We start from the raw sequence: 26,849 nt of genomic DNA, 5'->3' as shown, positions 1-26,849 counted from the left end.
TTCTAAGTATATACCCAAAAGAATCGAAAGCAGGGACTGCCAACAGATTTCTGTACAATAATCATGGCACTACTACTGAGAATAACCACTAAGTAGAGGCAAACCAAGTGTCCACACATGGATGAATGAATCAACAAAATGCAGTGAATACACACAGGTAGGATTCAGCCTTTGAAAAGAAGACAATGCTGACACATCAGGATATGGACGAACCTGAAAGACACTACGCTAAAGTGAAATAAGCCACACAGAAAAAGCTACATACCATGAGTTCATCTGTATAACTTTTTGAAATGACGAAACCACAGATGGAGACAGATGAGTGGTTATTAGGGGGCCAAGACGGGGGAAGAGGTTAACTATGGCTCTAACTAAGTCAGTAGCACATGGGACCCTTGTGCTAATCAACCTGTTCAATATCTTGACTACAATGGCACATACACATGACAGAATTACACAGAACTCGCTGGGTGTGTTGGCTCATGACTATAATTCCAGCACTTTAGGAGACCAAGGTGGGCAGATTACTTGAGCCCAGGAGTTCAAGAGCAGCCTGGGCAACATAGTGATATCCTGTCTCAATTATTAAAAAAAAAAAAAAAAAAAAAAAAAATTTTAAAAGGGCCAGATGCGATGGCTCATGCCTGTAATCCCAGAACTTTGGGAAGCCGAGGCAGGTGGATCACTAGAGCCCATGAGTTTGAGAACAGCCTGGCCAACGTGGTGAAACTCCATCTCTACTAAAAATACAAAAATTAGGCCAGGCGTGGTAGCTCACGCCTATAATCTCAGCATTTTGGAAGGCCAAGGCGGGCAGATCACTTGAGGTCAGGAGTTCGAAACCAGCCTGGCCAACATGGTGAAACCCCATCTCTACCAGAAATACAAAAAAAATTAGCCATTTAGTGGCGAGCGCCTGTAATCCCAGGTACTCAGGAGGCTGAGGCAGGAGAATCACTTGAACCTGGGAGGCAGAGGCTGCAGTGACCTGAGATGGAGCCACTGCACTCCACCCTGGGTGACAGAGCAAGACTCCGTCTCAATAAAAAAAAAAAAAAAAAAAATTAGCCAGGTGTGGTGGTGCATGCCTATAGTCCCAGCTATTCAGGAGGCTGAAGTGAAGAACTGCTTGAACCTGGGAAGCAGAGGTTGCAGTGAGCCGAAAAAGTACCACTGCACTCCAGTCTGAGTGACACAGCAAGATTCTGTCTCAAAAAAAATAAATAAAATGTGAAACAACTGCACAGAACTAAATACACCTACGCAAATGTGTGCACGTTAAACTGGTGAGATCTAACAAAGCTCAGCGGACAACATCAATGTTAACGCCCACCATGCTGTTGTGCTGTAGCTGGGAAAGATGTCCTGGGGAGGGCCCACAGGTCCCTCTATATTATTTCTCACTACTGTACGTGAATTCAGGATTGGTTAAGAGTTCAAAGAAATAATCAGGCATTGCTGGTTAGACTTAGTTTTTGAATAAAGAAATCAAGTGAAGCCAAGCAATACCTTCTTCCATGGACTTAGTGAAGTTGCACAGAAGTGAGGACAACCCCTTCAGACATCCTGCCAGAACAGGTAGTTTGGGCTCTCTTACTGCTGATGTCATCTAAAAGGAAAGATTTAAGAAAATGTCATTACAAGAGAAAAATACAACCACGTCTATGGAAGCAGAATGTCATAAATTTTATCATACCTGGGTCTTAAGTTCACCCAGAAAAGCGCGGAACAGGTTTTCTGCATTATTTATCATCTCACTAGGATGAACTTCACCCAATAATCCTAGGAGCTCATATACTTTTTCTAAAACTGAAAAGAAAATTTTAGACAAGTAAAGGGCTCAAACTACATTTAAATAAGTTATACTAACCAAAACGTATGAAGAAAATAAAATAATGTGAAGTTCAAAATTAATTTTACAATAAGATATATAAAATATAAAGCCTTTAGGACTGCATTCTTTCCTAAGTTTTATGCAAACGTATTAATCACACTTGACATGTGAGTTTTCCATTTAAAGGAATAATTTCGTAAAAATTAACATTTTTATGAAGGGAAGTCTTCACATGTTGTTTTTTGGTTCCATTTTGGTTTATTTTCAGCAAAAAGGATTCATCTGTAAAACGTATAAGACCTTGGTAGAGAAAATCTAAGTCTTACGCTAATAATTTGTTAATATTAATTTGCTAAACTATTTGAAAATAACATGTAAATGCATCTCACCTGTATCTGGTATTTTTTTTTTCAATGCAAGTTCTCCATAGAATTTACTAAATAATTCTCCAATTTTAAATTCATCCATGAGTCTAGAACTTCTAAAAGTCTGAAGTAACTAAAAGAATACAAATTAGTACATCAATGTAGTGTGGGAATCAAGAAAAAAAAATAATACAAATTAGCATTCTCTCTAAAGAGGGTAATAAAGGGATTCCTCTATCTCAGTGCCTCGGTACACAGCAAAGGTTCAGAATTAGGTGTGTCTCAAGGATTTACACTTGCCCTCTCAGGATTCACATCCACCCAGCTTATCTGGAAATTAGAGGTTGAGATGGGTGGTGTAAGAACACCAGAGGAAGAATACTCTAGGCTTAACTGTTACCTTCCCAAGAAACGAACAAGACTAGAACCTTTCTCCCAGAAGCCTACAAAACCAAGGACCAACCAGAAACAAAGGAATTCTAAAATACAAATACAAAAAAAAAAACAGAAACAGGTCACAGTGACCCCAACAACCACTTAATTGCAACATACCAACAGATTCCTGTTGGACACAGCGGCTCACACCTATAATCCCAGCACTTTGGGAGGCCGAAGCAGGCAGATTACAAGGTCAGGAGTTCAAAACCAGTGTGACCAACATAGTGAAATTCCGCCTCTACTAAAAATATAAAAATTAGCCAGGCATGGTAGCATATGCCTGTAATCCCAGCTACTCAGGAGGCTGAGGCAGGAGAATCGCTTGAACCCGGGAGACAGAAGTTGCAGTGAGCTGAGATCGCACCACTGCACTCCCTCCAGTCTGGATGACACAACAAGATTCTATCTCAAAAAAAAAAAAAAAAAAAAAAAAAGAAAAGAAAACATATGAACTCTTTCCCAATGCTAAGATTTTAGGAAAAACCTCAGAGATACAAGGTGATCTTTCAGCAATTCCTAATAGCATTAGGTTTTGCCAAAGCCAGTAAGGGTGATAAATGAAAGAGCAATAAATTCTTTAGTCATTTTCCTCCTTCATTCTGCTCACAACTCAGAATTCTTCTTTTACTGCCCAGAAGAGTCTGAGAACAAAAAGCCAGGGTACTGTCAGGTGATGGTTGGAAAATGTGCATCTTACCCATACATCAGTGTGATTAGATCCTATCCTTCCCCAAACACATCACCCAAAATACAACTCAAAACTCTGACTTTCTTTAAAAAGTTATACATTTAATATAAGATGCATGTACTTAAAAACATAATTACCTTAATAAGAAGGTCCAGGGCTGGAATTTTACATTTAGCAGCTCTATCTTTTGTATAAACACTGGTACAAGTATTCTAGGTTTCAAAAAAAAATAACCAAAATCATCAATAAGATAAAAACTGAGACTCAGCAATATCTGAAACTACGTCTCCAAGAGGAGCAATATCAAAATTCAGTATTTAGCTGTGGAAAATATAACATTAGGCTGGGCACGGTGGCTCATGCCTATAATCTCAAAACTTTGGGAGGCCGAGGTAGGCGATCACCTGAGGTCAGGTGTTCGAGACCAGCCTGGCCAGCATGGTGAAACCCTGTCTCTACTAAAAATATAAAAATTAGCCGGGCATGGTGGCACGTGCCTGTAATCCCAGCTACTCAGGAGGCTGAGGGAGGAGAATCGCTTGAACTCGGGAGACATAGGTGGCAGTGAGCCAAGATTGTGCCACTGCACTCCAGCCTGGGTGACAGATCAAGACTCCGTCTCAAAAAAAAAAAAAAAGAAAAAAGTATTCACCAGACTCTGTGGTTCGTGTGTGCAATCCCTTTGGGGATTACAGTGTGGTTCATGCCTGTAAGCAATTTGGAAGGTGGAGACGGGAAGATCACTTGAGCCCAGGAGTTCGAGACCAGCCTGGGCAACAGGCAAAACCCTATCTCTACAAAAAAAAAAAAAAAAAAAAAAAAAAAAAACCCACAAAAATTAGCTGGGCATAGTAGCAAATGCCTGTGGTCCCAGCAACTTGGGAGGCTGAGGTGCGAGAATCACCTGAGCCCACGAGATGGAGGCTGCAGTCAGCCATGATCGCACCACTGCACTCCAGCCTGGATGATAGAGCAAAACCCTGTCTCACAAAATAAAAACAAATAAACAATAAAAATAAAAATATAAATTATTATTATTTTTTTGAGATGGAGTTTCGCTCTTGTCGCCCCGGCTGCAGTGAAGTTATCAAGAAGCCGTCAGGGCCCCAGGGAACCCAAGGTGCCACTGCCACCTCCTCAGGAAAGAAATTATCAAAGTAGTGTCTCTGACAAAGGCCTTAGCTTACTAAATCTAAATAACTAATGGGCAACAAGAGCAAAACTCCATCTCAAAAAAAAAAAAAAAAACTAATGAAGAGCCCAGTTCATTTGTAACACAATGAAGCAGAAATAAGCAAATTCCCCAACAAGAAAGGAAAATGTTTTATCTTTAAAATAAAAATCCAAGTTCCTTACACCATAAGTTAAAACAGATGTTGATATATAATGTAATAAGGTATGTTTTTTTAATTCTTACCTTAATTTCAACACAGTAAGGCGCGATCTTCTGGCCCATTTTTTCTAAGAAAATACATAAAAACTTTAGGATTTCTTCTCTACATTCACGAAACTGTAATGAAAGAGATACATACTGTAAATATGGGTAACAGGAGTCACTCCAGGAATATACAAGAAAAGCAAAACGAAAATTGTCAACTTACTTCAATACTGTTGAGTGACTTCCGGACAAATACAAGCAAACCGAAATCTCTGGAAAAAACTAAAGATGTCTGTAATGCTGTTCAAAAAAATAAGTAAGCAAGTTAAGAGAGTGCCAAGAGCATCATGTAAACCATTCCTAAAGGGGTTGCAACGGATTTTCTTTCTTTTATTACCACTTTTTTCTGAGACCGAGTCTCACTGTCGCCCAGGCTGGAGTGCAGTGGCGTGACCTTGGCTCACTGCAAGCTCCACCTCTCAGGTTCATGCCATTCTCCTGCCTTAGCCTCCCGAGTAGCTAGGACTAACGGTGCCCGCCACTCTGGCTAATTTTTTTTGTGTTTTTAGTAGAGACAGGGTTTCACCATGTTAGCGAGGATGGTCTCAATCTCCCAACCTCGTGATCCACCCACCTCGGCCTCCCAAAATGCTGGAATTACAGGCGTGAGCCACCACGCCTGGCCAAGGTTGGAATGGTTTTCAAGGCAGACTTATAAATATAAAACACTAACCCAAGGTTGTTATACTAAAACAAAGAAAGCAGAAAATTCTAGACAATGTTCCACAGGGAAGCAGTAGGCAGAATAATGGCCCCAAAGATGCCTGCATCCCAATCCCTGGGGTCACATCTTGTGAATATGTATATAGCAAAAGGAAATGTATATAGCAAAAGGAAATGCATATATATATTTGCTATATACAAAAATGTATATAGCAAAAGGAAATTGAGCTTGCAGATGGAATTAAGGTAGCTAATCAGCTGACCTTAAAATGGGAAGATCATACTGGATTATCCAGAAAGCCCAATGTAATCATACAAGCCCTTAAAGTAAGGAGATGAAGAAGAGTTGATCAGAGAGACAGGAAGTTGGGAAAGCAGGAGATTCCAAACCTCTGCTTGACATGCTGTTGCTGGCCTTGAAGACCAAGGGAAGGGAGCTGTGATCCAAGGAAATGGGACAGTGTCAAGAAGTATGGAATGTCAGGGACCTCAATCCTACAACCTGAATGAATAAGGCAATGGATCCTCCCCAAGAGCCTTCAGAAAGAAAGCAGCCCTGCCTGGTACTTTGGTTCTAGCTTGGTGAGACCTGTGTGGGATTCTGACTCACAGAACCCCCCTTACAGTGGGAACTGTACGAGTAACAGACCTGTGCTGTTTTAAACTACTAAGCTTGTGATAATTGTTACAGCAGCAATAAGGAACTAATACACTTCCCCTGGAATCTCTCAAGTGAAAGGAGATATGTCATAAACGGAAGGTAAACTTGGAAGTGCTTTAGACACAAGTTACTAAACGAACAAAAATGAATGCTAAATTTGAAACCCTAAGACAAAGTAACCACACAATGTTAGTTTTTTGTTTGATATTTCCCCATTGTTAACATATTCTTGAAAACAGATAGAATATATAGAATTCGTGTATATAGCATCTTTTTTTTTTTTTGAGACGGAGTCTTGCTTCATTGCCCAGTCTGGAGTGCAGTGGCACAATCTCGGCTCACTGCAACCTCTCGCTCCTGGGTTCAAGCCGTTCTCTTCTCTCAGCCTACCCAACAGCTGAGACTATAGGCGCTCGCCACCATGCCCAGCTAATTTTTGTATTTTCAGTAGAGACAAGGTTTCACCATACTGGTCAGGTTGGTCTGGAACTCCTGACCTCAGGTGATCCACCTGCCACAGCCTCCCAAAGTGCTGGAATTACAGGCATAAGCCACTGCACCGTGCCACATACAACATCTTGTTTAAACTGTTTTAAGTTATTCCTACAACATATTCACTCCTAGATCCTCCGGAAGAAAATCTCACCTTTTCATAGGGCACAACATCAAGAGGTCTGCACACTCGTGTTTTAAAGGAGGAATACAGGAGTTTCCACACAATGAAATATTCGATTATTTAAACTGCTAAAAGAGGCACTTCTACTACAGAGAAGAAAAAGTTCCCTCCCAGGCATTGCTAAAGAGTTAAAAGAACATGATTTCAATTGTATTTCTTCAATTTTTCTCAAGGTAGGAATCAGGGGTTTCGAAAAGGTACTGGTGGGATTAGGCGAGATTCAGGTGAAAGAAAATACTTTCTCTTGGCCGGGCCCACTGGCTTATGTCTGTAATCCCAGCACTTTGGGAGGCCGAGGCGGGCGGATCATGAGGTTAGGAGTTCGAGACCAGCCTGACCAACATGGTGAAACCCCATCTCTACTAAAAACACAAAATAATTAGCCTGGCGTGGTGGCGCGCGCTTGTAATCCCAGCTACTCGGGGGGCTGAGGCAGGAGAATAGCTTGAACCCGGGAGGCGGAGGCTGCAGTCAGCCGAGATCGCGCCACTGGGCGACAGAGCGAGACTCCGTCTCAAAAAAAAAAAAAATTATTTCTCTTGCCCTCCCCCCAACTCTGTATAGCAAGGATTGCCAAATTAGGGGTCGTTTTCACCAACTTTGGCTTTAAAATATCTTTCCTCTAATACTAGAGAGTAAAAAGCAGTATGACAAATCACTTTATACACACGCACAGAAATTCCCCCAAGAATCTAATCGCTGTACTTCAAAATACCGTCATCTAAACACAGAGAGAAGCGCCGGGCTGCTCGGCTCCAGAACGACTCGGGAAGCCAGGACCCACCCGCGGCCCACCTCGGGCCGGTACCCACCCAGCACCGCGGGGCTGCTGCTCAGGACGCATTCCTGCCCCAGGCCGCGGATCAGCTGATGACCGGCCAGGGCAGCACCGCAGCGGTCCGCGGCGGACAAAGTCTCCTGCAGCCGTAGCAGGGAGCAACGCACACCGGCTCCGGAGCCCGCCATGCCGCCGAGTCCCACTCCCGCGCGTGCGTCCGCTCAGCCCGGACCCGGAAATGCCCCTACGCGCAGGGGCGGGGCTACGTGGCGCGGCGGCAGGAACTTTCCCGGGAACCCCTGCGGGAAAGCCTGGCCTGTAGGCGCGCCTCTTTGGCCCTAATCAACATGGAAACTTAAGGAGAAATGCCATCCGTCGGTCTGACCTGCGGAAGTAGATTGGGTGGCTACTTGGTGTTGGACTTGGCTAAATAGATACCAGAGGCAAATAAAACAAGCGAAGGGCCTGGGTCAAGAGCTCCAAGTTTGTTCCTAGATAAACAGTGACAAACACGGTCGGGCGCGGTGGCGCCCGCCTGCAGTCCCAACACTTTAGGAAGCTGAGGCGGGAGGATCGCAGGAGTTCGAGACCTGCCTGGGCAACATAAGACCATCCCCGCCACCTCCCGTCCTTAATTTTTTTAATAAAAAAAATCTTAGGTGACAAATGCATCTCTACTGTCCTTATTAATCAAAAAAGCCTATGGGATAAAGAAGCACATGCTCCCTAGCCAACGATGACGGAACACACCCCGATAACTGGTGCGGTCGGACCCACTTTTCCCGCGAAAACGCGGCCGCGCAGGAGGTCAGACCATCTAGACAGAGGGGTGCCAAGCGAGGCCTACTTCTGGTGTACGCACGGGCGCTGAAGGAAGTGGCACTGTCCCCCCCTACCGGTGCGCAGTGGCGCCTCCCGGAGGCGGAGCTACGCTCAAGCGTCGCTGTGATTGGTAAGGCCCCGCCAGGGGCGGAGACGACCTTGCCGCCGGCGGGAACTCTGGGTCCCGTGGTTTGGGAGCGCGACTGGCCAGGTGGACCTGGAGCCTGCGAGCGTCCGCAAGCGGCCGCCTTTAGCCGGTAACCGCGCGCCAGCAGGGAGGGCGTGGCGCGGAGCCGGCAGGAACGTCCGCGCTGCGGAGCAGGGCAGGGAAGCCGGGAGGCGGGCCCGGCCCGAGCTTGTCCTTGTCGCGCAGGTACCCCGAGCACCATGTCGTCCCCGGCGTCGACCCCGAGCCGCCGCGGCAGCCGGCGTGGAAGAACCACCCCAGCCCAGACGCGTGAGTGCCCCGAGCCGGGCCCACAACAGCCCCCGGCGCCGCCCCTTCTGCCCTCTCTTGCCGCAACTGGCAGCGCTGGGTGGGTACGCGGGCCCCGGACGCCCAGCCTCGGGCTGGGCGCTGCCGCCTGGTGCGCACAGACACCCACAGTAGGCTGTGGCTTGGGTGCTGCTTAATTTGATTGCCCATTTGCCTCTGTTTGGTTTGGTTCAGTGGTGAGTCATAATGCCCCAAGGGACAGACAAATCCAGGAATACCGGCCCTGAAAATTCATGGCCATCTTTTCTGTTTTGTGTGACACAAGCTCGAAGTGAGGATGCCAGGTCATCTCCCTCTCAGAGACGTAGAGGCGAGGATTCCACCTCCACGGGGGAGTTGCAGCCGATGCCAACCTCGCCTGGAGCGGACCTGCAGAGCCCTGTCGCGCAGGACGTGTTATTTTCCAGCCCTCCCCAAATGCATTCTTCAGGTGCGTGTCTGAAGATCTAGGTTATGCTGTGCTTGATACACAGCTGATGCTTTATCTGCTCAGGTTTACTGTCTTTATTACAGTTGTCGTAATGCCTAAAGCATCCCCTCTGCACATGAGTGAGCATATTCTGAACCAGAGGAGCTGAACAGAGTGCTGAAAATAATTGTTTTAGGGCTTAGTGAGCAGAAGAAGCAGGTTCTCTGATGCTTTTCTTAATAGAACATTTAATAGTGCTCAGAATCTCAACCACCACAGGTTGCCATAAATACTCAAGTTTGCTGTGCGATTAGGTGGTATAGGTCAACAGACAGCATGCTGTAATTCCAGGTTTGATATACCACCAGGATTTCCTAATTTTGTTTTATAGCTATCCCTCTTGACTTTGATGTTAGTTCACCACTGACATATGGCACTCCCAGCTCTCGGGTAGAGGGAACCCCAAGAAGTGGTGTTAGGGGCACACCTGTGAGACAGAGGCCTGACTTGGGCTCTGCGCAGAAGGGCCTGCAAGTGGATCTGCAGTCTGACGCGGTGAGTATGCAGTCTCCTGAAACCATCTTATGGCGGATATCATGTGGGTAACTCCATTCTCATGATTCTGTCATGTTTTTCCGTGTAGGCAGCGGCAGAAGATATAGTGGCAAGTGAGCAGTCTCTAGGCCAAAAACTTGTGATCTGGGGAACGGATGTAAATGTGGCAACATGCAAAGAAAACTTTCAGGTGAGCTATATGTATTAAAATTACTTTGGGCTCTGAAAATGTTGGGAGACCGTGCTTATAACCTATAGAGAAGTAGCCGTAATGACTAGAAGGGCCACCTGTGGTGGCTCACACCTGTAATCCCAGCACTTTGGGAGGCCAAGGTGGGAGGATCACTTGAGGCCAGGAGTTTGATAGCAGCCTGACCAATATAGTGAGACTCTATCTCTAAATTAAATTTTAAAAAAGAAAAAGGAAGAAAAATATTTATTTCTGTCTCCTGATAGTGACATACTCGTAACTTTGTGTGTTAAAGTTGCCTGTTCCCAAATGCTATATGCCTAATATGTTTTCTCTCCACTTAAAGAGATTTCTTCAGCGATTTGTTGACCCTCTGGCTAAAGAAGAAGAAAATATTGGCATAGATATTACTGAACCTCTATACATGCAACGACTTGGGGAGGTAATCAGATACTCTTTCAATTCAAGTTATATGTTTTAAAATAGTTAGCAAAATATAACTTGTTCATTTTTATCTTGTAGATTAATGTTATTGGCGAGCCATTTTTAAATGTAAACTGTGAGCACATCAAATCATTTGACAAAAATTTGTACAGACAACTCATCTCTTACCCACAGGTAAGAATTTAGCTTTGACCTTGATGAATTTTAGTAACTGTCCAGAAAGAATGTTTCCAGATAACACAAATTCCTCGGTAATGAAGATAGTATGCACAAACACTAAGAAAACCATGTATCATCTCCTTTGGCCGGGTGCGGTGGCTCACACCTGTAATCCCAGCACTTTAGGACACTGAGGCAAATGGATCACTTGAGGTCGGGAGTTCGAGACCAGCCTGGCCAACAAAGTGAAACCCCATCTCTACTAAAAAATACAAAAACTAGCCACACATGGTGGTGCGCGCCTGTAGTCCCAGCTGCTCAGGAGGCTGAAGCGGGAGAATCACTTGAACCGAGGAGGCGGAGGGGCAGTGAGCCGAGATGACGCCACTGCTCTCCAGCCTGGGCAACACAGTGAAATTCCGTCTCAAAAAAAAAAAAAGGATCATCTCCTTTAAGATGAACTTTTTTTTTTTTCACATTTTAATGTTCCTGAAAGTGGGATTTGTATTACTATCAATGACAGGTTATGGTTTACTGGGCAGTGTTTCTCATGTAGAAAAATGATGAATCTAACAACTATAGCTTCTTGGGTTTCATGAAGTAAGTTAGCTTAAATGGAAATACTTTAAATGAATTGCATACTTCCTGCTGCTTTAAAAGAATATACTTATTGTACTGTAGACTTTGACTTTTTGGCCTCAGGTCAGTTTTTATTCATGAAGTATCAGTTCTGTTGACTCTGGGTGTGGTCTTTGGAGGCAAGCAGACCTGGATTTTGAATCTTGATTTTGCTGATTACTGGCTGCATAGCCTTAGTCAGGTTCCTTAGCCAACCAAAAGCTGTTTCCTCATCTGTAAAATGGGAACCATATGTTAACAAATTTGAATAAATATGATTTAACTTACTTTGGTGTCGCTGGGCGTGGTGGCTCATACCTGTGATCCCAGCACTTTGGGAGGCCAAGGCAAGCGGATCACCTGAGGTTGGGAGTTCAAGACCAGCCTGACCAACATGGAGAAACCCCATCTCTATTAAAAATACAAAATTAGCCAGGCGTAGTGGCACATGCCTGTAATCCCAGCTACTCAGGAGGCTGAGGCAGGAGAATTGCTTGAATCCTAGAGGCAGAGGTTGCAGCGAGCCGAGATCATGCCATTGCACTCCAGCCTGGGCAACAAGAGCAAAACTCTGCCTCAAAAAATAAAAATAAATAAATAACTTACTTGGGTATCATTTCATTATAGAAGGAAAATAATGAAAGTATGAGGTCAAAATTGTTTTCCCTTCTAATAGAAAGCATAAAATATGCCAGTATACATCAAGAAGGCACTTTTATATAAATTACCAAACTTAACCCGATTGAGAATATGCAGAAATAGATAGTTCAGCATACCTAAATTTGAAAACAGTACATGCACGATTCTGTAGGGTAATACTTTGGGGGCATGACATGTCTTGTTTTTATACTTTGCTAGTCTGACGTGCCTTTATTGTATTTAACACTGAGATATGAATACAAATACATCTTCATATTTATTTTTATAGGAAGTTATTCCAACTTTTGACATGGCTGTCAATGAAATCTTCTTTGACCGTTACCCTGACTCAATCTTAGAACATCAGATTCAAGTAAGACCATTCAACGCATTGAAGACTAAGAATATGAGAAACCTGAATCCAGAAGGTAATGTATTTTTCATAGGATTACTTTTGTTGAAGGAAAATGCCTTACATGAAAATAGCCTTGTTTTATCAAGAAACTATGAAAGAAGTAATTGGTGGTGGTAGTCAAGGTGATGGATTATAAATTGACAAAATAATACAGATTCAGTTATCCTGTATACTTATGAACCCCATATACTTTTTGAATTTAATTGAAGTTTCTGATATAAGAGATTGACTATTGGCTGGGCATGGTGGCTCACGCCTATAATCCCAGCACTTCAGGAGAACAAGGCAGGCAGATCACCTGAGGTCAGGAGTTCCAGACCAGTCTGCCCAACATGGTAAAACCCCTTTACTAAAAATACAAAAATCACCAGGGCGTGGTGGCACGCGCCTATAGTCCCAGCTACTGGGGAGGCTGAGGCAGGAGAATCACTTGAACCCGGGAGGCGGAGGTTGCACTGAGCTGAGGTTGTGCCATTGCACTCCAGCCTGGGTGATAGAATGAGACTCTGTCTCAAAAAAAAGAAAAAAAATAGATTTTAAAGACTTGAGGATCACTTGAGGCCAGGAATTTGAGACCAACTTGGGTGACTTAAGAGACTCCATCTCTTTTTAAGAAGAAATTAGCAAGGCACAGTGGCTCGTGCATGTAATCCTACCACTTTGGGAGGCTGAGGTGATGAGCTTACTTGAGCCTGGCAGGTTGAGGCTACGGTGAGCCGTAATTGCACCATTGTACTCCAGCCTGGGCAACACGTTAAAACCCCATCTCAACAACAGCAAAATTGTAGAGGTCTCATGAATCAGTGGCAGGATAGGGTGAACTTCATGGCTAGCAGTGGCTAACTACAGGTCAGAACAGGGCAGCTCATCTGAAACCAGCCAGGGAAATTAGTTGGGGGCAGTGGGACCTTCAAAGGGAAAAAGTTGTCTGTCAGGAAAGGTTCAAATAATAGAGGAAACAAGCAAGAGTGAAAGATCAGACCATCTAAGGGGTTCTGTGTGGATAGTAATGACTGTAAAGTATAGAGGACTTTTTCCTCTGCCAGGTGCTCTTACTAGTCTTGAAGTACACTGGCACATTCAGTCCTTGGCTCTGGGGTGGGTCCTGATACCACCCCATTCTATAGAGAACACAAAATGTGCACAGAGAGGCTAGGGTTGGGACTCAGTCCAGCCTATCTGGCTTTTTTCCTGACACAGCAGGGTGTCATACAGGAGGCTGGGTGAGTGAGGCAGGAGGCAGGGACGAGGGTAGGCAGACAAGAAGGGAGCAAGGGATGCCTGCTGGACAGGGGCCAGAGGTTCGCTGGGCTTGAGAGTCTCCTGAAGACATACCCTGCGGACGACTAGACACAGAAAGGTCACCCTAGACAGACTTGTGGGCACCCAGCACCTGCCTGTGATCCCAGCTATTCCTGGACCTCTGCACCTCAGATAGGTGTGCTGACCTCTCTTCTCCCCTCACAGACATTGATCAGCTCATCACCATCAGCGGCATGGTGATCAGGACATCCCAGCTGATTCCTGAGATGCAGGAGGCCTTCTTCCAGTGCCAAGTGTGTGCCCACATGACCCGGGTGGAGATGGACCGCGGCCGCATTGCAGAGCCCAGCGTGTGCGGGCACTGCCACACCACCCACAGCATGGCACTCATCCACAACCGCTCCCTCTTCTCTGACAAGCAGATGGTGCGCAGCCACCCTGGCCCCCCAGGCTATGCTTTGCCTGTCTGTATCCTCAAAAGGCCGACTATAACTTGTCCCTCGGACCCCAAGCCTCTCTTCCCGAATGGCATCCATCCCTCTCTGGTCTTGTGGGTTTCATTAGTGGCCTATGGGCTAAATACACAGAGCATGCAAAGGCCCTGCTTCAGGGCACTGTCCCTGTGCGGTTGCCAGAAGTACTGTCTGTTGTTAGAGACATCATATTTTCATGGCCTAAAATGCTTCAAACATTTGAGATGAGAATACTTGGTTAAATGTCATTTTGCGGTTTTTCCATTGGTAAAGGATGGAGGAATTTTTCTGAAATTTTTTCACAAATTTTATTGTCTAAGAAGTTTGGTCTTTTTCGGCTGGGCTTGGTGGCTCACGCCTGTAATCCCAGCACTTTGGGCGGCTGAGGCGGGTGATCACAAGGTCAGGAGATCGAGACCATCCTGGCTAATGGTGAAACCCTGTCACTACTTAAAAAAAAAAAATACAAAAAAATTAGCCAGGCATGGTGGCGGGCGCCTGTAGTCTCAGCTACTCAGGAGGCTGAGGCAGGAGAATGGCATGAACCCAGGAAGCGGAGCTTGCAGTGAGCTGAGACAGATTGCGCCACTGCACTCCAGCCTGGGCAACAGTGAGACTCTGTCTCAAAAAAAAAAAAAAAAAAAGTTTGCCCTTTTTTCTCTCTATTCATGAAATTGTAAGATGAAGTTACTAAAATGACAGAAATAAGTAAAGGGAAGGTAGAAAATTGCTTATTTACCATGATTGTAACTGTAAAGATGTGGGAGGACAGAATTTGAGTTTTTCTATGACAGTGTGTGCATGGTTTCTTTAATGTTGCATGGGACAGAGCTGGAGACAGAAAGGCAGGCACCCTGCTCCCCAGGAGCATATGGCCTCCTATTCTCAGAATCCTGCAGGCCCCCAAAATGGGCTTAGAGAAAAGCCCCGCATCCTTAGGCCTGTCAGAGGGTACCTGGTTTGGAAAGGCCTTCCTCGACCCTGCTTTATGAAAAGCATCTCAGCTTCCCCCACCGCAGCTCCCTACATTCCTTCCCCTGTTTTGTTGCAGTCTGCTGCATTTGTCACTGTCACATGTTATGTGCTCATTTTTCTGTGTATTATCTGCCCCTTCCACTCCATGAGGCAGGGAACTTTGTTCACTGTCGGGTCCCTGACACCTAGAATGGGCTGTAGCACAAGCTGGGTGCGCCACAGATACCTGTTAGATGAGTGGATGCAGGCAGGGTTGTGAGGTGCGCAGGCATGCCCAACAATGGGCCTTAAGAATGTGTGCTGCAGCCAGGCATGGTGGCATGCGCTTGTAATCCCAGCTACTCGGGAGCCTGAGGCAGGAGAATCACTTGAACCTGGGAGGTGGAGGTTGCGGTGAGCCGAGATCGCACCATTGCACTCCGGCCTGGGCAATAAGTGAGACTCCATCTCAAAAAAAAAAAAATCTGTGCTGCTTTACCCAGGAGATCTAGAAGTAGCTTCTAAAGAAATAATGAGAAACATGGACAAACATTTATGCGGGGATATGCACTGCAGCCTTACATGGCAAAAGCAGTACAAAGACATGCAGATATTTGTCCTCCTGCACTCTCTTTGTGGCCCACATGTTCTCTGTTTGCTGCCCTTCAGATCAAGCTTCAAGAGTCTCCAGAAGACATGCCTGCAGGGCAGACACCACACACAGTCATCCTGTTTGCTCACAATGATCTTGTTGACAAGGTTCAGCCTGGGGACAGAGTGAATGTTACAGGTAAGAGTGTAGGTTTGCACCAGCACTTGAAAGTGCATGCCTGTCTTGTTTTCAGTGCTGTGCTTTAGTGAGTCATTGGACTCAGTCACAGGTCCAGTTCTGCCTGCAGTTGTCACTGCATGTCTTTGAGACTGTGGGATATATGCCCGCTTTATCTGCCACCTTTTTAACTGAGTACCACGGCCCAGCATCATGAAATTGTTCAGTTCTTCTCAAACTTGAATGTTGGAACTCGTGGTTTGTGTGGTCACTCGCCTCTTGATATCTCAGTATCCTGGAGCTATGTGTGTCTCAAGTCAGTACTGTTGGCATCATGAGACAGCAGCCTCAGATAGGCTGGTATGGGTAGAGTTTGAGTTATGCCATCAGCTAAGTATTATCAATGCTGGAGTTGTAAGTAATTTTTACTTATTTCCCAAATGTATAGCCAGCGGTTAACATTTGTTTGTTACAGAGAAGAATGAGTCAGAGTGACTTGTTTCCATGTGTAGAAGCTGAGGTTCAGGGATGCATAGACAACAGTAGCTCAGATGCCACGGTAAATCAGGACCCAGGACTCCTTCTCTTGCTGCCACGAGAGTGTTCTTTGCACAGCACCACATGAGTGTGGCAGTCTTCCTTTTGAATCTGTAGAGTCACAATGCATTTTGGTTGGCAGCAAGGGAGTGTTGATGGCAGCACAGTTCTTCATTGATGGGCAAGGAGGCAACAGTCACAGAGTGCCTGAATCTGCTCCTGAGCGGAGGGCCTGGGGCACACCACGCATCGGCCCTTGTCTTCAGTGAGGCAGTGCTCACCCTGTTTCTTCCCCAGTGTGAAGTCCCGCAGTTGTCACTGGCAGTCTTCCGTTGTAAAAGTACTTGTAGTCATTGAGAATTTGAAATAACGCGTAGTCTTTAGTGAGTGACGTGCACATTTCCAGTCCTACCCTGAAACCTTTGATAAAGTATTTAATCCAATATTTTAGTTTCCTCACCTACAAAGTGGAGTTAATGTGATGATACATGTGTGAGAGTATTTGGGGCCTAGGGGCTGTGGAAAGTGCTGTGTAGATGTGAAATAAGTATCAATGCTGCTCTGTGAGATAAATTATCATGGGCCACTTTAAACGTAATCATCCATCCCTAGCCTATATCGGAGTGAAGAATAGTGTGTATTCTAAGAATGTGTGTAAACTGGTTTGTTGTGTTAAATAAGAATTACACCAACCCACTAAATGAACAAGACCAGTGCTCTGTGCCATTGTGTTGAGATAGCTGTAAGGGAGAAAGGCCAGGCTTTCTCCAAAAGCTGCAGGAATCAGCCTAGAGTTAAAGGCTTCTGATTTGAAATCCAGAAAAGACAAATATCAGATCAGACTTCTGTATGTGGGGAGCCTACCTTCCAGAAGAATGCATGATTTGCATGCTTTTGTCAGGGGTGGTGGGCGGGGGGTGGGACCTAGTCTACTTTTAATGGCTGGAGGATTTTAGCATTTTGTTGAAGTCAAGTAAGTGCTAAGCAGATTCTGTACACTCAACTTAGGGAAGTAAAAATACTGCTTATTAAACACAACCACGAACCCAGCATTGAGCCAGAAGCACAGCAGCTCCATTTCACCCTCAGGGTGACTATGCCCGTGGACGTGCTCATGTAACTACAGTTGCCCTGGAGCACTGCTGACTAGTGGGCCCAGGTGAACGCGTCCTCGGGTCTGTCATTTGCAGAAACCTTGGTTCTTTCTCTTTTTGTTTTGTTTTTGAGACAAGAGTTTTGCTCTTGTTGCCCAGGCTGGAGTCCAATGGCACGATCTTGGCTCACCGCAACCTCCACCTCCGAGGTTCAAGCCATTCTCCTGCATCAGCCTCCTTAGTAGCTGGGATTACAGGCATGTGCCATCACGCCCGGCTAATTTTTGTATTTTAGTAGAGACAGGGTTCTCCATGTTGATTAGGGTGGTCTCGAGCTCCTGACCTCAAGTGATCCGCCTGCCTCAGTCTCCCAAAGTTCTAGGAATACAGACATGAGCCACCTGGGTTCTTTCGAGCTTGTCTGTTTCCTGCTGTTTCCCAGCTTGCTCAGAGCAGGCGGGATCTTTGCATTGTGGGTCTGAGTCCTGGGCTTGGGCGAGTCATTTAAGAGATGGTGGAGCTCACCTTTCCAGGGCCAGCCCAGTGTGATGCCTCACTCTGAAGTGCACCTGTTGCCTACGCTGGTTGCTGAGCCACTCGGAGGAAGATGTGGGAAGGTAAAAGTGCATCTCCTGGTTGTGCCCTCAGGCATCTATCGAGCAGTGCCTATTCGAGTCAATCCAAGAGTGAGTAATGTGAAGTCTGTCTACAAAACCCACGTTGATGTCATTCATTATCGGAAAACGGATGCAAAACGTCTGCATGGCCTTGATGAAGAAGCAGAACAGAAACTTTTTTCAGAGAAACGTGTGGAATTGCTTAAGGAACTTTCCAGGAAACCAGACATTTATGAGAGGCTTGCTTCAGCCTTGGCTCCAAGCATTTATGAACATGAAGATATAAAGAAGGTAACAGTGGATTTTAAACTAGGGGTTGGGATTTACAATTCTTTAGAATCAAATAGTATAAACATCCACTCCTCCACTTAAGCCATCTGCCATAAAGGACGCGAGCTGTGGCCTGTTAGAGCAAGTGCTGGCAACCAGACTTGCCATTGGTTGAGGAGAGTCATAGCATTGTCTGTCCTCATCTCTGCTCTAAACTTAGGTTTCTAAATAGAAGAGGCCACACAGTATCACAATAGGGACAGGGACTTGCATGGCCACCATTCTGGCGTAATGATGGGTGCTGATGAATAAATTGGTCAGTGATAACTTAGAGCATATCAAGCACTTTCAGGAGCCTTTTTATACCTTCCTGCAATTTCCTAATTGTAGTTCTTTATAAGAGACAAAAGTACCTCTAAAGTTTAAACTGCATCTCAGTTACTGTGCAGAAAATGAATGTTTAGACATGTCTCTATTTGATTATTTAGGGAATTTTACTTCAGCTCTTTGGCGGGACAAGGAAGGATTTTAGTCACACTGGAAGGGGCAAATTTCGGGCTGAGATCAACATCTTGCTGTGTGGTGACCCTGGTACCAGCAAGTCCCAGCTGCTGCAGTACGTGTACAACCTCGTCCCCAGGGGCCAGTACACTTCTGGGAAGGGCTCCAGTGCAGTTGGCCTCACTGCGTACGTAATGAAAGACCCTGAGACAAGGCAGCTGGTCCTGCAGACAGGTGCCCTTGTCCTGAGTGACAACGGCATCTGCTGTATCGATGAGTTCGACAAGATGAATGAAAGTACAAGATCAGTATTGCATGAAGTCATGGAACAGCAGACTCTGTCCATTGCAAAGGTGAGTCACCTTCTCCACTGTGAATGTGGACATGTTTAAAATACGTGGACCCTTTAAAGACAGCATCTGTGGAACTGTGCTGTGCTACCTTGGTTCTAACATGGGGAGATTGGTACGTGCTTTTCACATCATATTTCAGCTAAATCTCTACATATCTTCTACAGGATATCATGTTTTGTCTTTATTGCTGTACTAGCCTTGAATTTGTCCTAAAGCTCTTGCAAGGTGCCTGCTTCCTGAGAAAGATGTGGTTATAGCACGCATTCATCTAAACTCAGTCCTTGGCATGAATCTGAGGACAAGGCTTATCCAGGTGAACTGCTGAAGTCAGTAAAGGCAACATGGCTCAGGCAATAGAAATGCTGTAGAGGGAATATGGGTTTAGTAGGTGGTCGGGCAAAGACGGTGCTTGTTAATTGCCAGCGTCAGGGAGAGGCTTCTAACCGCACTGTTTTCTCTAATAGGCTGGGATCATCTGTCAGCTCAATGCGCGCACCTCTGTCCTGGCAGCAGCAAATCCCATTGAGTCTCAGTGGAATCCTAAAAAAACAACCATTGAAAACATCCAGCTGCCTCATACTTTATTATCAAGGTATTAAAACAGATTTTTATTTTGTTCATTTGTAGAATATTAAGGGTGAGATTGAAAAGGAGCTACTAAGATTCAGCAACTGCTAATGGAAACTCTTCACTCTTATCAAGATGTTTCAAATTTCGTTGGTCAAGAGTTTTCACGACAAGGATGATGTGTGTTCTCATTTGATTTTGAAGCAGTTGGGATGTTTCCCTCCCACGCCATTTTCACATGGCTGTCACTCACTACTCTTAGTCCTAAAGCCACTGCTGAGAGTCAACAGAGAACAACTCTGTACCGTAGATGAGGCTCTGAAAAGTTAGATTTATTAAAGTGCAATCACATAATCTTCACTCTCAGCCCCACTACAAATATTGGACATTTTTCATAAATGGATTTTAGGTTTTAATTACTTGCTTTTTTTTCTTTTTTTTTTTTGACGAAAGTTTTTTTCCCCAAAAAACAGTTGAATGTGTTTTCATTCAAATCTTTCCATTGTCAACCAGGTACAGTGACTCACACCTGTGATCCCAGCACTTTGAGAGGCTGAGGTGGCTGGAGCGCCTGAGCTTTGAGGCCACCCTGGGCAACTTGATGAAACCCCATCTCTACTAAAATACAAAAAATTAGCCAGGCGTGGTGGTACATGCCTGTAATCCCAGCTACTCAGGAGGCTGAGGAGGCACAAAAATTGCTTGAGCCAATGGGAGCGGAGATTGCAGTGAGCTGAGATCATACCACTTCACTCTAGCTTGGGCTATAGAGTGAGACTGTCTCAAAAAAAAAAAAAAACCAACAACTTTCCATCGTCAAAATTATAGAAACCTTTCCCTAAGGGAGGTCTTCCTTTGACTCAGCTGATTGGTCCCCAGCCGTTCCCTGGGCCGACCTAAGGGCTAGGGACAGCACAGGGTGAGTGGGGTGAGTGGATGGACACAAAGGCCCTTTCCACACCAGGCAAAGACGCTTTTCCCTGCGGGCGCTCACAGGATGCACATTCACTGCACATCTCTGGTGCTTGAGCAGTCTTTAGTATGTCGTTTGTAGGTGTATTGGTGTCTCAACTAGGAAAACAGTTTTTTGTTGTTGTTGTTTTGTTTTTTTGAGACAGAGTCTCCCTCTGTCGGCCAGGCTGGAGTGCAGTGGCGCGAACTTGGCTCACCGCAACCTTCGCCTCCCAGGTTCAAGCAATTGTCCTGCCTCAGCCTCCCGAGTAGCTGGGATTACAGGCACGCGCCACCACTCCTGGCTAATTTTTGTATTTTTAGTAGAGACAAGGTTTCACTGTGTTGGCCAAGCTGGTCTCAAGCTGCCAACCTCAGGTGATCCACCCGCCTCGGCCTCACAAGGTACTGGAAAAACAGTATTTTTACTTTGTTTTCTTAGGTTTGATTTGATCTTCCTCATGCTGGACCCTCAGGACGAAGCCTATGACAGGCGTCTGGCTCACCACCTGGTCGCACTGTACTACCAGAGCGAGGAGCAGGCAGAGGAGGAGCTCCTGGACATGGCAGTGCTGAAGGACTACATTGCCTACGCACACAGCACCATCATGCCACGGCTAAGTGAGGAAGCCAGCCAGGCTCTCATCGAGGTAACCCTGCTGAAAAAAGGCTTACTGTGCCTGTAGCCCACAGCATTAATGTAATCGACCAATCATCTCCTTTAAAATATTAATTATTTTGTTAAGAATAACATACTGTTTTCTTCCTTTTTTTTGAGATGGAGCCTGGCTCTCTTGCCCAGGCTGGAGTGCAATGGCGTGATCTTGGCTTACTACAGCCTGCGGCCTGTGCTTCCGGGTTCAGCGATTCTCCTGCCTCAGCCTCCCTACTAGCTGGGATTACAGGTGCCCACCACCACTCCCAGCTAATTTTTGTATTTTTAGTAGAGACGGAGTTTCACCGTGTTGGCCAGGCTGGTCTTGAACTCCTGACCTCAAGTGATGTGCCAGCCTCTGCCTCCCAAAGTGTTAGGATTATAGGCATGAGCCACCATGCCTGGCCTAAGAATAACATACTCTTTTTTATAACTGTTTATTGTTTCCTCCCATATTACAGAATTGACTTTACCAAATGTTGCAAAAGGGGGAAATAGTTCATTTATGTAGGTAGTACACACTATATGTTTAAATACTTACAAGCATAGTGAATTTAAGATCAAATACCTGATTTCAAATAGAGGCAACACTACATAGTTATTTGGAAACTGAAAAAGTCATCCAGTTTCTGTAAGCTTCCTTTTGCTTGTAAAAAACAGATTGAGCAGTCTTTTAGGTTCGTTTTTCAGCATCCTTGTACATGAACTGAAGTGCACAATGGCACATTTAGGTTATTCGAGCATTGTGATATTAAGAAAGTTCCTGGTGCTTTGATGAGCTTTACATCCAAACTGAGCTCCCAAAAATGCTAAGATGAAAGTTAGAGACATTATGTAATTTTTTTGTGTGTCATAGTCTTGGGGATTGTTCATGAAGAAATAAGACTGTGTCATCTGTATGTGAGATTGATACAACTTACCTTTGCAGCATTCTCCCAGCAGTCCTTATGTGCCCCATGTGAGCACTTTTCACAGACAGACCCTGATTCTCCCTATGAGTCGTCACAGCCTGCTCCTCTCCCCACATGCCACATTGCTTTCCTCTGCCATGCCATGCCCATCTCTGTTCTTCAGAGCCACATTAGATGCCACCCTCTCCAATATTCTTCCTGAGCATCTCCCAGTTGGAATATGTTCACCTACCACTGCACGCTGAACGTTAACGTCTTCACCTGGGATTTCTGTGGTCTGTGTAGCCTCTACCACTTGATGAGCTCCAGGGCCCAGGACCATATCTGAGTTCTGTTTACTTAATGGAAGCCTAAGTGTTCAAAATTCAACACAAAACTAAAGTTTTTGTCACCAAGGAGGTTTTTGTTTTTTTACCTTCAATAGGCTTATGTAGACATGAGGAAGATTGGCAGTAGCCGGGGAATGGTTTCTGCATATCCTCGACAGCTAGAGTCATTAATCCGCTTAGCAGAAGCCCATGCTAAAGTAAGATTGTCTAACAAAGTTGAAGCCATTGATGTGGAAGAGGCCAAACGCCTCCATCGGGAAGCTCTAAAGCAGTCTGCAACTGATCCCCGGACTGGCATCGTGGACATATCTATTCTTACTACAGGTTCGTTATTTTCAGTGAGCAGAAAAGCTTTTGAGAATTATTTCAATATGTATGTAGTTCATATGTCAGATTTAAGCTAACAGTTAAATCATTTGAGACGGAAGTTCTTAACCTTTTTTGGATTGGGACCCCTTTGAGAATCTGATGAAAGTTGCCCTTTAATCTTGTCTTGATATAGTTTTAAGGAGATTCTGTCTCTTCGACTGTCTGGGAAGTTTTGTTAGAGAAGTTGTTTGTTTCTTAGCAGCAGCTGCTTGCTGCACAGATGTGTATACTGTTTCCACGGAAAGCGACAGCTAGTGGCTTACAGAAAATTCCAAATAATTCAAAACTCATTCCCTTCAAATGTACTCAGCCCCTGTCCCCTTACCTTTCTAGATGATACTACTAAAGGAATATTTTTGAGAATTTGAAACATTTCATTTCATAATAGCAAAAATGTTTTCATTGATTTCTTTTTAAATCAGGGATGAGTGCCACCTCTCGTAAACGGAAAGAAGAACTAGCTGAAGCATTGAAAAAGCTTATTTTATCTAAGGGCAAAACACCAGCTCTAAAATACCAGCAACTTTTTGAAGATATTCGGGGACAATCTGACATAGTAAGTGTTTATATGTATTTTTTGTTTGATAGAACTTTCTCTTTTTCCTTAATATTGCTTTTGGGTTTTTTTCCTTTATTTATTAAATAATAAATATAGATAAGAATGAAGAAAAGGAAGATGAACCATAAGCCATCATCAAGAAATAATCACAATTAAAATTTTTGGCTGGGCGCAGTAGCTCACGCCTGTAATCTCATTTGGGACTCCGAGGTGGGCGGATCACTTGAGGCCAGGAGTTTGAAACCAGCCTGACCAATATGGTAAAACCCTGTCTCTATTAAAAATACAAAAATTATCTGGGTGCAGTGAAGAGCACCTGAAATCCTAGCTACTCAGGAGGCTGAGGCAGGAAGATTGCTTGAACCCGGGAGGCGGAGGTTGCAGTAAGCTGAGATCCTGCCACTGCATTCCAGCCTGGGCAATAGAGTAAAACTCCATCTGAAAACAAAAGAAAAAAATATCGTTATGCCCCTTTTATAGTTGTTATAAGTTTGTTTTAGGAATGAAATATTTGGGTGTCATTTTGTAAATAAGTAAGGTGAGTTTAGTGAATAGAACTATGCAGGCTTTCAGTGCTGGTCCACTTTCCATCTCTGTGTTGTCACTGAGAGGGCAGAGTTGATAGTTACAACATGGACTATACAGATGCCAAGTCTATCATAGGGACCATCTGGCCACTCCACTCCTGATTTAGAGCATAAGGCATGTGTACAGTCACCAAAAAGAGAAAGATTCTGGGTGGTACTTTAACATTAAAATTATGGTGTCTCTAACAGGTAAAAGAGGGACTTGACATGTAAAATATTTATTTTCTTTCTCTTCCCCACAGGCAATCACTAAAGATATGTTTGAAGAAGCACTGCGTGCCCTGGCAGATGATGACTTCCTGACGGTGACTGGGAAGACCGTGCGCTTACTCTGAAGCCTTGTGAGCAAGGAAGGCTGCCTGCATGTCCTGCTTGCTGCATGCCACACGGGTGTGGCCTGCATCTCAGTTGGCCGCCATCAGTGTAAATAGAGCTTAAAGTCAGTGGTTTGGCTACATAAAAATTTTCTAACTTGGTTCAATATTTGTAGTGAAGTATCTGTTCTCTTTTTTTTTTTTTTTTTTCTACATTATAAATAAAAATACTATGCTGGCCAGGCACGGTGGTTCACGCCTTTAATCCCAGCACTTTGGGAGGCCAAGGTGGGTGGATCACGAGGTCAGGAGTTCAAGACTAGCCTACCCAAGATGATGAAACCCATCTCTATTAAAGATACGAAAAATTAGCCGGGCATGGTGGCACATGCCTGTAATCCCAGCTACTCAGGAGGCTGAGGCAGGAGAATGGCTTGAACCCAGGCAGCAGAGGTTGCAGTGAGCCAAGATCATGCCACTGCACTACAGCTTCAGTGACAGAGTGAGACGCTGTCTCAAAAAGTACCATGCCAATTTTCAAACATACTGTAGAGATTATTTTCAAGTGCCATTTTATAGTATAGCAACAGGGCTTTTACTCTGTGTATGCACAGATACAGTCTGGGGCATGGTTTCTCATGGCCATCATCAATATGCTTAAGGATTTGATGACAGGCATAGCCAGGGCATATCACCTCAGTGGTAAAGGGCTAGAGCCTCTCTTTTTTACAGCACTGGTTTTTTTTGTTTGTTTTTTGTTTTTTTTGAGACAGAATCTCACTCTGTCACCCTGGCTAGAGTACACTGGTACAATCACAGCTCAACGCAGCCTTAATCTCCTGGCCTCAGGTGTATGTCACCATGCCTGGCTGCTTTTTGTATTTTTTTGGTAGAGACGGGATTTCACCATGTTGCCCAGGCTGCAAGCGATCTGCCCACTGCAGCTTCTGGAAGTGCTGGGATTAGAGGTGTGAGCCACTGCACCCAGCCTTTGTTTTATTTTTTATTTTTTGAGAGGTATAATTCTTTCTAGAGGTTTTTTTCTCATGGCTACTATTAGATCAGGAATGGGTGATTGGAGATTATTAGATTCTAGGTTAACTTCTACCCCTTTACCCTAATACATAAAACTTTTTCCTAAATAAATTATAGAAGGAATAATACTTGGTTATCTGGCATTATTTTTCATTAAGGAAAAAGCTTTACTAACCACTACGTTCATGGAAATTTGTAGTGGTAAATATTTGATAGGTCATAAAAAACACCATAATACAACAAATCTCGTTTTCTTTAAATATTGATTAAATCCTAACAGTCATCTTTATAAAATGACCATAGGCTAAAATCTTATGTGTAAGTACTACTACAATAAATAATTTCTGAAACCTTTAAATCACATGAGTTGGGCCTTTTTTATAACTTAGAATCAACATTCGTTAATAAAGTATCCATAGAAAATGATAGATCTGGCCGAGCACAGTGGCTCAAGCCTATAATCCCAGCACTCTGGGAGGCCAAGACAGCCGGATCATGAGGTCAGGAGATCGAGACTATCCTGGCTAACACGGTGAAACCCCATCTCTACTAAAAATACAAAAAAATTAGCCTGGCATGGTAACGGGCACCTGTAGTCCTAGCTATTCTGGAGGCTGAGGCAGGAGAATGGCATGAACCTGGGAGGCGGAGCTTGCAGTGAGCCGAGATCGCACCACTGCACTCCAGGCTGGGCGACAGAGTGAGACGCCATCTCAAAAAAAAAAAGATCTAGTTGAATATTTAAATAGTATTAAAGCGTTAGCAGTAGAATGCTGTATTAAATATCCTAAGTCGAAAATGTTTTTAATACACCTACCAAATGTAGCTTAGCCAAGCCTACCTTAAAGAAGCTGAGCATACTTAAATCAGCCTATGGTTGAGTAAAATAATGAAAAACAAAGCCTATTTTATAATAAAGTGTTATGGTTGGGTACGGTGGCTCACACCTGTAATCCCAACACTTTGGGAGGCCAAGGCAGGTGGATCCTGAAGTCAGGAGGTCGAGACCAGTCTGGCCAACGTGGCAAAATCCTGTCTCTACCAAAAGTAAAAAAAAAAATAGCTCAGCATGGTGGTGAATGCCTGTAATCTCAGCTACTCGGAGGCTGAGGCAGGAGAATTGCTTGAACCCTGGAGGTGGAGGTTACAGTGAGCTGAAATGCCAGTGCACTCCAGCCTGGCAACGGTGTGAGACTGTCTCATAAATAAAGTGTTAAATGTCTTATGTACCACATTAGTAACACAAGAAAAGGTCAGTCAAAATTCAAAATTTGAAGAATGTTGAAATTGTAACAGCTTTATACCATGTAAAGTTGAAAAATCGTAAGTCGAACAATAATTAAATAATCTACTTATTGACTAAGATGGTTTCCCTCTGAAGTTTATGTACTAGTAATATTTTTCTAAACCTGGCATTTAAATACCAAGTTGAAGGTATATTCAACTGTAGATG

At 44.4% G+C, this 26,849-nt stretch overlaps 2 protein-coding genes across 5 annotated transcripts in view; one reads left to right on the top strand and one right to left on the bottom strand.

Moving 5' to 3' along the window:
- PRKDC (protein kinase, DNA-activated, catalytic subunit) overlaps window positions 1-7,786 on the bottom strand; it is a 185,568-nt gene extending 177,782 nt beyond the window's left edge. Inside the window, exons 1-7 of one of the 4 annotated variants that reach the window (XM_010357481.2) lie at window positions 7,576-7,786; window positions 4,927-5,003; window positions 4,743-4,835; window positions 3,463-3,537; window positions 2,224-2,332; window positions 1,697-1,809; window positions 1,510-1,609 (exon numbers count right to left, since the gene is read on the bottom strand). In XM_010357481.2, coding sequence (XP_010355783.2) covers window positions 1,510-1,609; window positions 1,697-1,809; window positions 2,224-2,332; window positions 3,463-3,537; window positions 4,743-4,835; window positions 4,927-5,003; window positions 7,576-7,729 — 721 coding nt within the window. In that variant the 5' untranslated portion in view covers window positions 7,730-7,786. The remainder of the gene's footprint in view (window positions 1-1,509; window positions 1,610-1,696; window positions 1,810-2,223; window positions 2,333-3,462; window positions 3,538-4,742; window positions 4,836-4,926; window positions 5,004-7,575) is intronic. The other 3 variants (XM_010357483.2, XM_010357480.2, XM_010357482.2) reach the window with 3 other exon arrangements.
- Window positions 7,787-8,509: 723 nt separating this feature from the next.
- Window positions 8,510-25,754, top strand: MCM4 (minichromosome maintenance complex component 4). The gene is made up of 17 exons (XM_010357478.2): window positions 8,510-8,620; window positions 8,737-8,820; window positions 9,125-9,289; window positions 9,660-9,823; window positions 9,912-10,013; window positions 10,360-10,455; window positions 10,536-10,631; window positions 12,163-12,301; window positions 13,756-13,976; window positions 15,648-15,768; window positions 18,027-18,286; window positions 18,754-19,119; window positions 19,584-19,711; window positions 21,080-21,287; window positions 22,628-22,856; window positions 23,324-23,457; window positions 24,290-25,754. Exons 2-17 carry the CDS (start codon window positions 8,751-8,753, stop codon window positions 24,380-24,382), a joined length of 2,592 nt encoding a protein of 863 aa, XP_010355780.1. The 5' UTR covers window positions 8,510-8,620; window positions 8,737-8,750; the 3' UTR covers window positions 24,383-25,754.
- The last annotated feature ends 1,095 nt before the right edge of the window (window positions 25,755-26,849 follow it).

Source organism: Rhinopithecus roxellana, chromosome 9 (genome assembly GCF_007565055.1).
Source record: "Rhinopithecus roxellana isolate Shanxi Qingling chromosome 9, ASM756505v1, whole genome shotgun sequence".
Lineage (NCBI taxonomy): Eukaryota > Metazoa > Chordata > Mammalia > Primates > Cercopithecidae > Rhinopithecus > Rhinopithecus roxellana.
This window is presented reverse-complemented; position numbering and strand designations above follow the sequence as displayed.